Raw genomic sequence first — 15,376 nt, 5'->3', positions numbered from 1 at the left:
AGGCATTAGATAACCCACTATGGTATATTCGATGAGGCTTTCCGGGATGCCACTTCAGCGGTACAATGCGATGATCACCAGAGGCAGAAACTAGCTCAACGTGGTTGATGGTAATCCAGTGTCGTGGCTGCCAGGATGGGGTTCTCAAGGGTTTGTTGGGTGACTGAGGGCACATTCTAGGATCAGGGATGCTGCCTAATGTGTGGCAGTAGCATTAACCATCTCGGTTATATGCTCGGTGGATAATAATAAAATGAATTGCATCATACTAACTTCATGGCCTATATGTGCTTGCTTGCATGAACTGCATCCCTCAATGGATTTAGTGAAGCTCATACCACATACGTGTTTCTTTTTAAATGATGATGCAGGTACAGTAGTACCAATGGGTAGTGATACTTCTTCTACCATGGCCGAGTATGGTGGGGACTGGTGGACAGCAGAGCCCGAGGAGCACGACATCGACTATGCTTGTGATAGTTGTGCCCACAATGCACTGTGATTGAAGATATACTACTGTCATCATTTCTTTTGTATTTTTAGATGTTACAAATTGTGGATATTTAGATTTTATGTCTTCATACTAACATTTGAGAAAATTTTGGTTATTTTAATACAACTATCACTTTAGATTTTCTCTAGTTCATACAATCAGTACCTTATTTTACTATTCTGTTGCATTCTGATTTTTAAATTGGTTCTGATTATGGATTGTGAGGCCAAGGTACTACTTCGAAGATCCTAGTAGTGTTGTAGTAAGGCGGTATGCGTCCTAGTCACATATCTGGTACCTAAGGAAGGGCGGGGTGTGACACAGTATCAATAACATTACTCCATATCTTCAAAATTTACATGTTGGAAGGTAGGCAGTGGTTCTAGTATATCTATATGGAATGATTTGCGGATACCATATGCAGATAATTTTCAAGTTCCTCATAATCGTTTGATAAACCAACGTGATTCTCATGTCAATGAAATCATTCTTTTTTCTTTTGATAGGTAGGGAGGAAAGTAGGTAACAACCAGGAGGTTCGAACTTGAGACCTCCTAGTGAGCATGAGCTTTTTTGCACGCCACAACTCACCAACTGCGCTAGGCAATTGTTGTTAATGAGATCATTCTTAATGGAGCTTGGAATGTTAAAATAGTATATTCATTGTTTTGTGTGGATGCGGTCGTTGTACATTGTATTCCATTATGCTCATCACCTTTTAAGGACTTCTAGTTCCATCCTTTCAGTAAATCTAGAGCCTTTTCTACCAAAATTGTTGTTAAGTGGTTGGTTCAGAATCAAGAGAGTTCAACTGTCAGGCAATTTTCAAAGAAGGTTTGGAATTTTTTATGGCATCTGGTAATACATCCGAAGTTTCGCATGTTTTGGTAGAACGTTCTCATAAGTGCTTCATGTGTTAAGAGCAAATTAGCCTACTTTTTAGTTGTTGATCCCTATTGCTGTTCTTGTAAAAAGAAAATTGAAACTAAGTGGCATTTGTTTTTATCTTGTGAATTTTTCAAAAGGGTCATGGCTGAGTATTGTCTTGAACTCTTTTGGGTCTGGCTTAATCCTTTATTGATAGTCCTTTTTTAAAATCAGATAAACATTGCCTTGTCTTTGTCCTTGCTATCACTTTTTATTTTCTTTGGATGACTCGTAATGCTGTGCTTTTACATCATGTGGGTCCCAACCCAATAAGGTTGATGCACGTAATTGATAAATGTGTTCAAGACCTTAAGCTCCTTCTTGTGAATTGGCTACATAATTCCTAAGCCAAAGCTAGTTTCTTAATGATAAAACCATTTCTCTTTTTTCTCAGTTATATTTACGGATGGTTCTTATTGAGGTAAGCCAGGAATATAAGGAATTGGATGAACTTTTATTATAAGTGATTGACTTGTGATGAGCCATCATTGGTGCTTTCTTGAGATTGGGTAAGATTATGCAATGGTCAGTCACTTGGGTGATGCAGCAATGAAAACTAAAAAAGCTATAAATTTCCATTATTTCTCCTTGGCTTCTGATCAAACTATTTCCCAGTATTTTGATTGTCTTATCTCTTGGTAATTACCAAAGGTTATCAGGTGGGTTGGGGACTCAAATCTTCTGCACTGAGCGGTCAGTGGCAGTGAGGATCCAACGGTTGAGAGGGCCCTAGCATGCACCTCAGCCATCGGATCCTCACTGCCACTCACTGGCTCACCCAGCAGAGGATTTTTGTGCTGTGGGATATCGCGCATTATTCTCTGACAGCAATTATAATCCAAATGTGGGTTTTGTAGGATGGGCTTTCATACTGTCGTTTAACTCTCAATTTCTGGTGGCCTATATGAATAATGGTTTTCTAGGGAATCTCAAGAATCAGAACTATAAAAACTGTACCAGGGCTTCAAGGAGCAAAAGACCAATGGACACATAGAAGCATTGATGGATTGTAAAGAGGTGATAGATTAGTCAATGCAGGGCTCAAGTAAGGATGGCTATCGGAGAACTTTACTTTTTTTATATTTCTGAAGACTGAACTTATGAAGTCTTTTCATACTGTTTGTATTTGTGAAGTTAAGTGGGATGGGAGAGCACAGGCTGGTAGACTTTCTGCTACTGTAAGAGAAAACATTGAGGACTTTTTATTTTGTTAATATTAGTTTTATGTTCCATAAAAAGAATAATGTCTCTGAGCATTGGGAACGCAGTTGGATCAAAGAGATTTTTCCCTATGTTTATAATGAATGTTTGAACAGTAAAATACAATAAATGGGAAAGAAATCTTGTGAGGTCATGGATCAGGGCTCACTTTGCATACTTCTGTATTGAAGCCACAATCCATTAGGAGCAACAGCCATGCTCGCTGCTGTTCTGATAGTCGATCCCTGGGACCTTTAACCTCCACAAGCTTAGCCTCACCCGTATACACTCCACAGAAGCGCCAAAGCAGTAAATCCGGCATCCCGCTTGACCAGCTCCTATAGTCTTGTGCCAAGTGCCGACAGAATGAAGCCAAACAATGTCCACCAATGCATGTAACAGCAGCCCGCAGGTCAGACAAAGAATGCCGGTCCCAATTAACACCACGGCAAGCTGTTCCAATGTGCGACTCCCATGAAGTTATCAGCATCTCCTCGGCCATGCCACCTTGAATTTTCTGTAGATGAGATTCTATAAGGTTCTTTCTCGCTATGTAGAAGTTATCAGTCTCAAGATCTAAGGGTGCCGTCTGCAATAAAAGAGAGATCAACTGTTAAGAAATTATGTACTGAAAATGTACCAAATTCATGAAATTAAAAATACAAAGTAACTCTATTTAATATGTTCTATTTGAATGAATGTGTATGTCTGTGTGAAGTTAAATAATTGAGCAAGAAAAGGGGAATGTATAAAGCAATAAATGATCACATATTAGGATAAGAGCCCAATACAGTAAGCTTCATCTTCTTTTTATTGCAGGGTCCACCCTAGGGAAACCCTCCTTATCTGGGCCACCTGATTGTGACACATGGAAGGCTGTTTGGCAATTCCAACCCTATAGATAGATTGATGTACTGCAGATTAACCATGTGTCCATTTCAAAGCAAAATTCAATTATCTCACCCCACCCCGGCTCCCCCTAAATGTGTTGGCATCTTCCCCCATGTATTTTCAGTCGCCCATTTGCTTTCAACCATTTTCAACAGCTTGACTTTTCAATGGATTTAGAATGCTGTAGTACTCTGACACATGATCAATTCCGTTTTGTCTGAAACTTGATGGGTGGGGGAGCCCAGGCCCCCTGTCCATAAAATTTGATCCCAATTGATCTGCCATGTCACTGATATTTGGGATGTACAGGGAGGTTTCCTCGGGAGGGCCCGGGGGAGAAATAATCTTCCCAATCAATGTGTATCGTAATGATAACATGTTTCCATTTTCTCAAGTATAGAAGGAATGGTTATTAAGCTATTTCATTCTATGAGACAAGATGTTCTACTGTGGCCTCAGCTCCTAGGAGGGCTGAAACTGATCATATACAAGAATATGTATCATCTAGGAACCAAAGCTACCTTTCCATTCTGAAATATTTTATTAGGAAACCAAGAAAGAGATTAAATACTCATGTTAACAAAATGGTGTCCCTTGGCAATCCAGTTCCTAGAACCGTTAGCATCCAGGATGAGGTATGCCAGCCATCCAGTTGCCAAGAGGAGCGCAAAAGTGACGTGCCAACTACCTCTACGAAGTTCACAACATGCCCAAAGTCTTGACTTTCAATTTACTGAAATTATTTCATCAATTTTGTTCAACAACAACAACATAGTCTTACCCCAACTAAATGCGGTCAGCTACATGGATCCTTGCTCTCCAATCAGCTCCATCAAAGTCATGGGGGGTAGAAGACCTAGGCTATGCATGTTTTTGCTCACCACCTCTCCTAAGGTTATTTTAGGCCTGCCCCAAGCTTTTTTAGATCTTTCAGTCTGAATCAAATCACTCCTCCAAACTGGAGCATCCAAAGGCCTCCGTTGAACATGGTCATGCCACTTCAAACGACTTTCCCGTAGCTTATCATGAATCAGAGATAGTCCTAATTCAGCTCTAGTGTGATTATTCCTTACTTTGTTCTTCCTAGTTTTTCCCATCTCCGCTACACTCAGTTTATCTATATGCCGCTTCTTAACTGCCCAACATTCCACCACCCCATACATAATACTCGGTCATATGACCATCCTATAAAATTATCTTTTAAGCTTTAAAGGAATACACTAATCACACAACACTCTAGATGCACCTCTCCACTGCAACCATCCTATTTTAATTCTTTAAGCAACATCATCCTCTATTTCACCTTCTTTATTTATGATTAGGCCCAAATACCTAAAATACTCACTTTGTGGAATCTCCCTCTCCATCAATATTCACACGTCATTAACTGTCCTAGTGTGACTAATTTTACACACTGTTTACTCTGTCTTGGTTCTACTAATCTTAAAACTTTTTTAATCCAAGGTTGATCTCCGTAGCGCCTACTTGGCAAATCCCTACTTTTGTCTCATCTACAAACACAATATCATCAGGAAAGCATACACCATGGAACCTCATCTTGGATGTCTCTGGTTAAATCATCCATGATGAGAACAATCAGATGTGGGCTTAATGTTGATCCTTGATATAAAATTGGGAATTCATTACCTTAAACCCCCCATCGTTCTTACACTAGTCACCACATCTTCGTACATATCTTTAATTATGTCCACATATAAAGTTGGAACCCTTCTCTTCTCAAGAATATGCCAGACAGATCTCTAGTGACTGTCGTAGGTTTTTTTCTAGTTTAATAAATGGAGACCCTTTTTACCCTCTTTACATCTTTCCATGAGCCTCCCAAGTAAGTAAATAGCTTCCATCGTGGATCTACTTGGCATAAAACCAAATTGGTTCTCTGAAATATTTCATCAATTTTGTTCATTCAATTTTATTTCAAAGGAAACTCATTACTTGAAATCATTCCCAACAATATCACACACAATGACAAACCAACAACAACAAACTCAGCCTTATTATTCCAACTTAATGGTGTTGGGTACATGGATCCGTGCAAAAACAAAATTAAAGAAATGAGGGTAGGAGAAAATGAAAGTAAAATGAAAGTAAATGAAAAGTAAAAGGAAAGAAGCCTAGCACCAGTAAGTCAGAAAATTCTCAGCTAAATGGGGTCGGCTATATGGATCCTTGCCCTCCAATCAGCTCTATCTGAGGTTCATCCTTGTGACAAGACCTAGACAAAGCATGTCATTCCTCACCACTTCTCCTATGGTCATTTTAGGCCTGCCACTAGCTCTTTTAAGCCCTTCAATCAAAATCAGATCACTCCTCCTTACTGGGGCATCTGCAGGCCTCCGTTGGACATGGCCATTGCTACACCCGTGCCATAATCCTCGATCAAATTTGAACTTTTTTAATAGGTGAAGAACCCAAGAGTGTCAGCTCTGCTCCCATCTAGCTTACAGAAATCTACTGCATGGAGGTGAGGAATGACCCCATATGTCAGTGCACATGTTGCCAATCAAATTGGAAGAGATTCAAACCTCTCAAGCCTTGGTGTTAAGTGACCAAACACCTCCTCACTTGACCCCCCTTGCATGGTAGGAACATCACTAAAAGGCTATGCACAAGTCCCTACAGAACCACCCTATGTGTCAGCAAAAAAAGCTAAGAAATAACAAAGTACAACAATTGTACTGTCCACTAGTAGCACCCACCGGTTGGATAGTGACCTACCAATGGGTCCTGTTGTGCTAAAATGCATTCTTTTCCCATGGGACCCGCTACGCACGTGGTGGCCTACTCTACTCTTATCCCCACACTACATGGGACCTACCCACTCCACTTGCACACCTTGTAAGCCCAAGATGGTGGGTCCCCATGGCCCAACCCTCGAGTTGAGCTAGTTTGGCCAAGGCTTACCGGATAGGCAAACAGATCCTAAGGGTCTTAACTAAAATAAGGAAATGAGCCCTAAGGCTTATTCTTTCACCTGAGAAAGTATAGGAGAGGAGAGAAAGAAGGAGAAAAAGGAGAAGGAAGGAAGTGAAGACCTCTAGCTATCACCTAACCTTACCAGTAGGTTCCAAAGGTAAGGGAATGCCTTCCCCAATCACTTTGCTCTTCTATTTTGGGTTTTGGGTACGTAGAGAATCAGGATTTTGCCGGTTGGAGGGTACGCCTCAACCCCGGTGACCTTGGATGGCCGGGAATGTGCACAATACACTTCCCCGTGCCTCCCCCGTGCTCAAAGTGAGTTCCCGAGCCTCGAGAGCATTTTGGCTCAAATGTGGGTTTAGAGTTTCGGCTAAAGAATCAGCGTAGCTCCTAAATGGACGGCTGAAAATACGATCAGCAGGACCAAAATGGAAGGTGGGAAGACCCTCTAAAAAACTCACAGAACAAATCCTGGTAAGTGGACCTGAGATGGTGCGGCCCCAAAAGCATATAGCACTTCTGACCAGCCACCGATAGATAGCCATTGGTAGGTCCCCTACCAACCAGTGGGTCTATTGATCAAGACCAGCCTCTGTTCATACCACCAGTAGCACCCACCGGTGGATATCTACTGGTGGAACAGACCTTAATTGGCCTTTGTCCATCTCACTGGTAGAAACCACCGATAGGACAGACACCTACCAGTGGACCATATTGAACTGCCCTCTTGGTAGATTTTTAGGATTTTGAGGGACCCTCTTAGACACCTTTTGTCACATTTTAATGCTCTTTTACTTTGTAACTAGGATAGAGATATTCACATCCAGTGAGGCCCAGTAGGGTATATCTCAAGCATCTCTACTTGGGAATTTAACTCACCAAGTCTATAGACAAGGTGAGTGGTGGTCTGAACCTTTTTTTAGTGTTTTAAATTTAGAATTGATGTATGTTATTGCAAGCATGTGTTTTATGATTATTATACATATATGCTTTATTGAACCGTATAAACTGTGATATATTGATCATTGTATGTGCGTGGGATCCGGTGTTGCCGATGGGAATTCCGGTGTGATCGCCACAGTGTGGATTGCATCATGCATTTAGGTGTGCATTAGTCTGGACTTAGATATGGAATGCAGTGATTCCGGTATTATAGGACCATACTAACTGTATGTATGCTAGATTAGGTGTGGACATGGAATGCACTGTGGCCAATGGGAATTCCAATATTATATGTCCATACTAAATGTATCATTATAAAAGGCATGTATATGATTGTGGTTTGGTATAACTACTCTATGCTACGATCCCTTGCCAACAAAGGGTGAGTTGTTGGATAACCCACCATGGTATATTTGATGAACCCTTCTGGAATGCCACTTCCACAGTACGATGTGATTGTTGCAGGATGCAAAAACTAGCTTGGCGTGGCCAATGGTAATTCCAATGTCATGGCTGCCAAGAGGGAGTTATCAGTGGTTTGTTGGGTGACCGAGGGCACATTTTGGGACCGGTAGGCTCCTATTTACGACTAGGGTTTGTATCGTTGGGTGACCGATGGCAATTCTTGGACCAAGAGGCAGGGATACTGCCTAATGTGTCATAATAGCATGAATCCGACCTAGTTGTATGTTAGGTGGTTAATAATGAATTGCATCATCTCGCATCATGGATTATATGTGACTACTTGCATGAACCCCACCCCTCACTGAGCTAGTTGGAGCTCACACCATGTGTGTTGCTTTTAGATGATGATGCAGGTATTGTCGTGCCGATGAGCAATGACACGTCATCTTCTATGGCAGAGACTGGTGGACACTAGAGGCTGAAGAGAATGGTATAGATTGTGTTTGCGATGTTTGTGCTTATAGTATGCCGTCGTGACTAAAGGTTGTGTTACCCTTCATTGCCTTGCGTATTTTTGGATGTTATCCTATGGATATTTTTATATTATGTCTTGAGAACTTACAAATGAGATAATTTTGTTATTGTAATATAACTAGCACTAAGATTCTCCCCAATAATCGAGATTTGTATCTTTTTATTATTTTCTGCTGCATTTGATTTTAGTATTGGTTTTGTTTGATGGTTGTGACCGTTAAGGCACTGCTATCAGAGATCTAGGTAGAGATATAGGACAGGTAAGCGTCCCAGTCACACTGTAGGTATCCTAGCGGGAGTGGAGTGTGAGTGTGACAGTCGTACGACCTCAAACAAATTTCTCAGAACTTGTCATTGATCTAGGCAACTCCCAAATTAGCTTTTATATTCATTCCTTACTTTATCCTTCCTAGTTTTGACACACATCCATCTTAAACCTCATCTTTGTCACAGAATATCTATATGACACTTCTTGACTACCCAACATTCCGCCTCATATATCATAATCGGTCGTATAACAGTCCTCTAGAATTTTCTCTTAAGATTTAAAGGGACACGTCGGTCACACAACACTCCGGACGCACCTCTCCACTTTATTCATCCCACTTGAATGATCTGTAAAACATCATCCTCTATATCACCTTCTTTATTTATGGTTGACCCCAGATCTCTAAAATAGTCACTTGCGGTATCTCTCTTCAATTTTCACCATATCATTATCCATCATAGTGTGACTAAAGTTACACATAATATACCCCATCTTCGATCTACTAAACTTAAAACCTCTTGTTTTTAAGGTTGATGTCCATAGCTCCAACTTACCGTTAATCTCTGCTTTTTGTCTCATTCTACCAAAATGATATCATTGGCAAAAACTATACAGCATGGGACCTCACCTTGGTGCTCTTGGTTAAATCATCCATGATAAGCGCAAACAAACAAGGGCTTGAGGCTGATCCCTGAAATAAGCCAAACAGGTGCTAATATATATTAAGTAGTTCAGTTATCATAATTTTATGTGCTTTTATGATCCATTTCAGCAGTGTGCATATACTAGACATGTAGGGTAGCATTGTCCTATGCATTAGCATATATCTTAGTTATGCAACAACAAAAAAGCAGGAGGAAAAAAGGTGAAATTTATACACAAGTTTCCAATCAGCTTTTTCCCTCTCAAGACTGCTTAGAAGAAAAGAGCCTCATATCACCATTAACAATGGAGGTCCAATTAATATAAATAAACATGCACCTATACACACATGAGCCAGGAACAGTCAAGCCTTAGCACATAATAAATATACATGGAAAGTTGTACTACCAGTGTCATGAGAGCAACTTGAAAAGAGATGGCATCTGCAAAAGGTTACATATTTTCTCTACCTGAAATCTGGTACGGAAGACATCTGGTACAACTGCAAAGATGATATCCCACATAAGAAGCCCAAAGATCATCATCCAAATGCCAGTTTCTGCATGGATACCCTGCCACCCACCCCCTTCCCCAGCATAATACTGCAAGGCCAGCTGCTCCACACCGCATTGCTCATCATCTTCTCCATAATACCTATTTCTCATTCCTGTTTCACAGTTCAAGGGCCTCCCCTGGATATGTACCTAATATATTTCAAGGCTTCAGAAACGCCAGCATGCAGATTCTCCCCAGTATAATTTGTTTATCCAGAAAGATGCAACGAAAAACTCACCTCTTTGATCTTTCTCTTAATTGAGTCAGCAAAGCTAGGAGTTTTCCATCGCCTTGGTGGTTTTCCCAAGCGTAGCACCCGCCTTTGCAGTGCCATTTTTGAACCAGCACGAACCCATGGATCAAGTAACCCTTTTTCAGCAACCAAAAGGCTCTCACAAACACAACCTACATGCTCTAAATCCACTGACAGCCTCAGGGTCCAATATCCTCTTCTACCATCACAAGTAACTGCATTTAACAACTGCTTGAGGAGCCTTATTGCATCTTGATACCTGAAAGCTATAGTTCTTCAAACGGATGCAGTGGGATAGAAAACCCTACATATACTGTTACTCATAGGAACAAATGATTAAAAGAAATGAAAGAAGCAGAAAAATCTTCTGTTTGAAAATTAAGTTCTTAAACCAGAAAGCAATGAAAATAGAAATTAGAAAATGGCTGTCCCTAGAAATTCTCCCAGAACAAAGAACTGTTACTGGTAGTATATCCCCCCCCAACCCCCCCCCCCCAAAAAAAAACCTTTTATTCGCAATATGAACCAATTTCAATTTAGAAACTCAAATATTGTTAGAAGCAAGGATCGATATCTTGGTTCCGGACCTGGTTTTGGGTCAGGCCTGAAGTGTCGGATCTCATTTGGAGGTTTCGACACTGCCTTCCGACCCTGGGCCTGTTTGAAGTTTTGACCATGGATTTTGACCCTGGTTTTCATTCCGGCCAGGCCCTAAATCAAGTCAACTCAGAGATTTGACCAGTTTCAACTGAGATTTAGTTCCATGGTTAGAAGTAGTCATCTTAAAACAAAAACAAATTGAGTAAAGTTCACAGTGAAGAAGACCACGTGCTCATGGCTGCACCTTCTATTCACAAGATGAAACAATTTCAATTTAGAAAATCCAATATTGTAAAGAGTATTCAGCTCACACAAAATCATGAACAATATAAGTCAAAGCATGTTTGTATGAGAAGTTAACTATGGAATGCCAGGTAACAATCCATGTCCCTTGTTAAGAGACCAGCCTCTGCCACCAGTTGCTTAAAAAAATTTTACCTGAGTTCATCTGATGCTAAAATAATAATTGTAGAAGAGGATTTCATTCGTGAGACAAATAATGTCTGCAGTTCTACTGCAAACAAACCCTTACATATACAGAAACCCCACTGAAGCAGAGAAAATGCATTAAAATTAATGTCCATCAGTGATTCTATGTAGGGGGTCCAAATCAAGATTGGCCAAATCCATTATCTTTCAAGACAACTAGTAACATAAACTTCCAATAAAAGAATTAACTCTTAAAAAAAAAAACAAAACAAAACAAAACAAGACAAAAAAATTTGTTTCAAAAGGTTCTAAGACATAGCAGAAATTCCTAAGGAAGAACGGAGGCAAAGAAAAGGCCAAATAAGGGAAAGAGCAAAGAGGAACAAGAAGAAAAAAGATTCAAAAGAACAAACTAAGTGGGGAGTCACAGTAAAAACATTCCAAGGCAGAAGAAGCAGCAGAAGGCCTGCAAGAAAATATAGAAGCAGCTCAAAAGGAAAATGTCATTTCCACTTCAAACCAGCATAGAAAGAGAAGCAATTGTGCAAGAAAAGAGGTTCGCAATTCCATTCTTACATCAAGATATATAGCAGATGCAAGTCAATGATCCCATAAAGAGAAAGCTGCTGCAGACATTGTGCTTATTATCAATCAATAAAGAGATGAGATGAGAACCTGGGGTTTTAAGTTATTGAGAAGCTATGGTTGAGGCAAAGTTGAGGAAAAAGAGATTTAAAATTTGGGACAGATACTCATACTATCGTACACAATTCAAATTATAACCTCAAAGCATACTTGTTCTGATAATAAGTCAAGAATTTGGACTACCAATGGGAAGGGATAGGCAGATGGTTCCAGGCTGATCCAGTAACAAACCCGACTTGGCACTCGGTTTGGATTAGGGCCTGAATAGTTATGCCCATGTAAAGGACTTCAATAATACTCCCAAGATTATGCCCTAATTCTGCTGTCAGAAATCAGAATACAATGTTGATTCTCCCACTTAAACGAAGTATTGCATTAGAGACATCCAGACCTTTCTTATATTTTCTTCCAATTTTTCTTATTAGATTTTTAAACTACTGAGTAATATAAATATTATATCATTGCCACACTTACTTTGTGATTTCTTGCTCTTTACAAATGAATGCCACAATCTCTTTCTGGCAATCAGCATAACAATTATGCTTGTCCCTCTTAAACAAGATATCACAGGCAAGTCTCCAACACTACTGTCCCTGGCTTTAAACTTCTTTTTATTTTCTTATATTGTTAAATTTTAAAATTATAAGCATCATTTTAAATCGTATAATGGTCAGATCTATTTCTATGAATTCTTGGTTTCCATTTATCGGATATCCTTTTTTGGTTGTTTCCTAGCCTATCCACTAATGGATGTGCTCCATGATTTTCAAAATGGTTTCTATGCTTTCAATGACTTCACAAGGTTTTTTATAATTTCCAAACAATCCCATTTCGGAAAAAAACTGAGACAGATTCCAACGCTTTTCAACATTAAAAACAACAAAATTACCCTATCAATGATTGGTAACCAAATAAAGACATACTTGTGTTCACATTCAAGAAAGGAAATGCCCAAGGTAACCACTTTTGAGTAGACCCATAAAGCTGAGTAATATGAAACAAAAGTCCCCGCAGATTCAGAAACAGATGACTGGGCTGCTTCATCTGAAGAACTGGATATGTAGGCTTCAGATATCTCTATGCATCTCATCACCACCTCGGTGTTATTCTCATCAAGGGATTGATCCATTATTTGTGCCACTTCAACTGCCTGTACCAGATAAGTATCACAATCAGTAAAGAGCCCAAAAGTTTAGTTGAGCTTCTGCAGAGAAACCAATTAACACCTCTTCATATGCAAGCAAGTCACTTCGACCTGGAAAAATCTGATTCACAGTTATACACTTATAAGATGGATACTTGACTAGTCCCAAATTAACCAGTAGAAAGGCTGACAGATCTTGCTGTCCATTAAGGAAAAAAAGCCTCTGCATGAATAAACAGGAGTTAATATTAAAGACCCATAAGATTATATACAAGTCAATTTGAAGATAAGAGTATGCTATTCAAACTAGAAAACACCATAAAAGTACCTCAACACGCCAAAGGAGGACCTCAGCAGTTGAAGTAATCCGAATACAAGTCCCTGTCCGATCCAGGATTAAGCTTGGTAGCAAAGGGCTTCATATCCAAATATGGAAACAAAGAAAAAGGAAAAGGTCAGAATTTGTTGTGAAATACCAGAAACCTGCTATAATAAAGGACATAAAAACAACAAAAAGCCCACTACCACATTCCATCTTCAAATGAAGCTAGTATCCATGCAATAAAGTCCTGTCTTTTTGTGCAGCGGACACCATGCTGAACCTTTAGCAAACAGAATACCAAATAGTTTAGAAGATCCATTAGAGGAAAAGCCAACCAGTATGCAGCAAAGCAAGAGTCATAACAGCTTAAACAGAAATTTCAGAAAAAATCTCCAGATAATATAATGCAGATTCAATGACTCTAAAGACAATCGACTTGGACATCTGTCTTACCATGAATGGAGTGAACCTGAACATCAGTAGGTTTTTGTTAGGAGAGCCAAGATTAATGGGTAACCCATTTGGAGATAGTAAGGACATGACCATCCAATGCTTGCCCCAAATCTTAGATGAGTACAGTTACGAAAGACTAGGATTCGAGTGGCCCAGTGACAAATTCAGATTCCAGTTGTGTTAACTTGAGCCACAGAAGTGATGAGGAACAAAACAATACAGGGTTTTTTCTTCTCCCATGCTTCGAGTAGGCTTTTATGTGGGCAAAACATGGGAACATTTTTGGCTACACAGTGACATTACAATTTTGTCCTAGGAGAGTTTTCTCTCGTCATTAGCTAAATGTAGTGTAGTCCTGGTAATTTCTCTTATCAACAAGTATAGATTAGTCATTACTCAATATGCTAGTTTAATAAAAGGAGAGCAACAGCTCTAAGTGGTCCTAAATTTTATTTTTGACTAGGTTTCTTTCCCTGGGGTCCAAGTTAGAATAGTCTTTATATATGGGAGTTGCGATGGAATCTAAGCCTTGGAATATGAAAAGGCAACTCAGTTTTATTCAGTGGAAGCTTGGAGCTACAACCTAACCCTAGTTGGGTTGTACTCATTCCTCCATGTCTATTTTCTTCCCTCTCTTTCATCTGTTTTCTTCTTCTAATATATGTGCTACTGTTCTACAAATCAGTATTGTATTCACCATTTCAATTCCCAGTCTTCTCTATATGAATCATAAAATCTAGTTTGCTCTTAAATCCTAACTCTAAGTATTTTTTTCTCTTTGTTGGTACGCAATTCTAACATAAATCAAAAGCCCTAATTTATTGTGATCCTCTTTGCTGACATCACTAATATGCTACTTTTTCTTTGCTGTCTTATAAATTCTCAAAAAATAGACCGATTTGATATCACCCTTCAATTCGAATTAGCAAAAGCAATGTCTCCTTGCATAATATGGATTCCAAACATTCATGATCTATATGTGAATGAGTCGAATCACTTATCCCTCGGTCTATTAGTGAACTATCTCTCCAGGGATTGTGAAAGATGTTCCACTAAGAAATTTTTTTCTCAGGTTAACCAGAAGAGGTAAATTACATGAGTTTCAAACTTGAATTTGAATTTATAATCAGTTTTTTCTTTCCTCCCACCTTTAGAAGAATGAAGTATAGACACCCACCACCCTATTGTTAGAATTTTCTGAATGGTAAGCCAGACCCTGCAGTAGCAGGAGCCTCGTGCATTGGGTTGCTCTCTCTCTCTCTCGCTCTCTATAGAATCTTTGAAAAAGACTTTCCTTCATAAGAAAGAAAGGACTTACTATCTTTGGGATCTGATGCTACACCGCTGCTCAATTTCATGACTGAATCGGACCACATTAAAGTCTCCTGAAATTCCCCATGGGAGAAGAACCACAGAATCGGCGATGGAGCAGAGATCTGACCAAAGGGGAGCCTTTCAGAGGCCAGATTGAGGGCATAGATAGCTATGAAAAAGCAGCTGTGAGCTCCAGAGGGGTTGAGGATGGAGAGGTGAATGAATTGGGAGGAGGCAGAGGAGGAGATGATGGTGACAGACAGCCTAAGAATTCCAAAGGATCCAAAAGCAGCCAGAGGAGGAATGAGAGTAATTTGAAGAGAAAGACCAGGTAGGGGCAATGTATTTAGCAATGGGAGACGCATTGGTCTAAAGGACCTTGATTTCTAGGAGGCAACAGAGACTAGAGTGAGATGTGAGAA

The 15,376-nt window shown here is 39.8% G+C and overlaps 1 protein-coding gene across 2 annotated transcripts in view; it reads right to left on the bottom strand.

Moving 5' to 3' along the window:
- Nucleotides 1-2,599: 2,599 nt before the first annotated feature.
- LOC122065676 (fanconi-associated nuclease 1 homolog) overlaps nucleotides 2,600-15,376 on the bottom strand; it is a 60,791-nt gene continuing 48,014 nt past the window's right edge. For both annotated transcript variants that reach the window (XM_042629505.1, XM_042629504.1), the window contains 7 exons: nucleotides 13,391-13,467; nucleotides 13,194-13,281; nucleotides 12,948-13,088; nucleotides 12,645-12,871; nucleotides 10,033-10,306; nucleotides 9,710-9,943; nucleotides 2,600-3,209 (listed from right to left, as the gene is read on the bottom strand). In XM_042629505.1, coding sequence (XP_042485439.1) covers nucleotides 2,772-3,209; nucleotides 9,710-9,943; nucleotides 10,033-10,306; nucleotides 12,645-12,871; nucleotides 12,948-13,088; nucleotides 13,194-13,281; nucleotides 13,391-13,467 — 1,479 coding nt within the window. In that variant the 3' untranslated portion in view covers nucleotides 2,600-2,771. The remainder of the gene's footprint in view (nucleotides 3,210-9,709; nucleotides 9,944-10,032; nucleotides 10,307-12,644; nucleotides 12,872-12,947; nucleotides 13,089-13,193; nucleotides 13,282-13,390; nucleotides 13,468-15,376) is intronic.

This window comes from Macadamia integrifolia, unplaced genomic scaffold, assembly GCF_013358625.1.
Source record: "Macadamia integrifolia cultivar HAES 741 unplaced genomic scaffold, SCU_Mint_v3 scaffold2087, whole genome shotgun sequence".
In the NCBI taxonomy this organism is placed as follows: Eukaryota; Viridiplantae; Streptophyta; class Magnoliopsida; order Proteales; family Proteaceae; genus Macadamia; species Macadamia integrifolia.
This window is presented reverse-complemented; position numbering and strand designations above follow the sequence as displayed.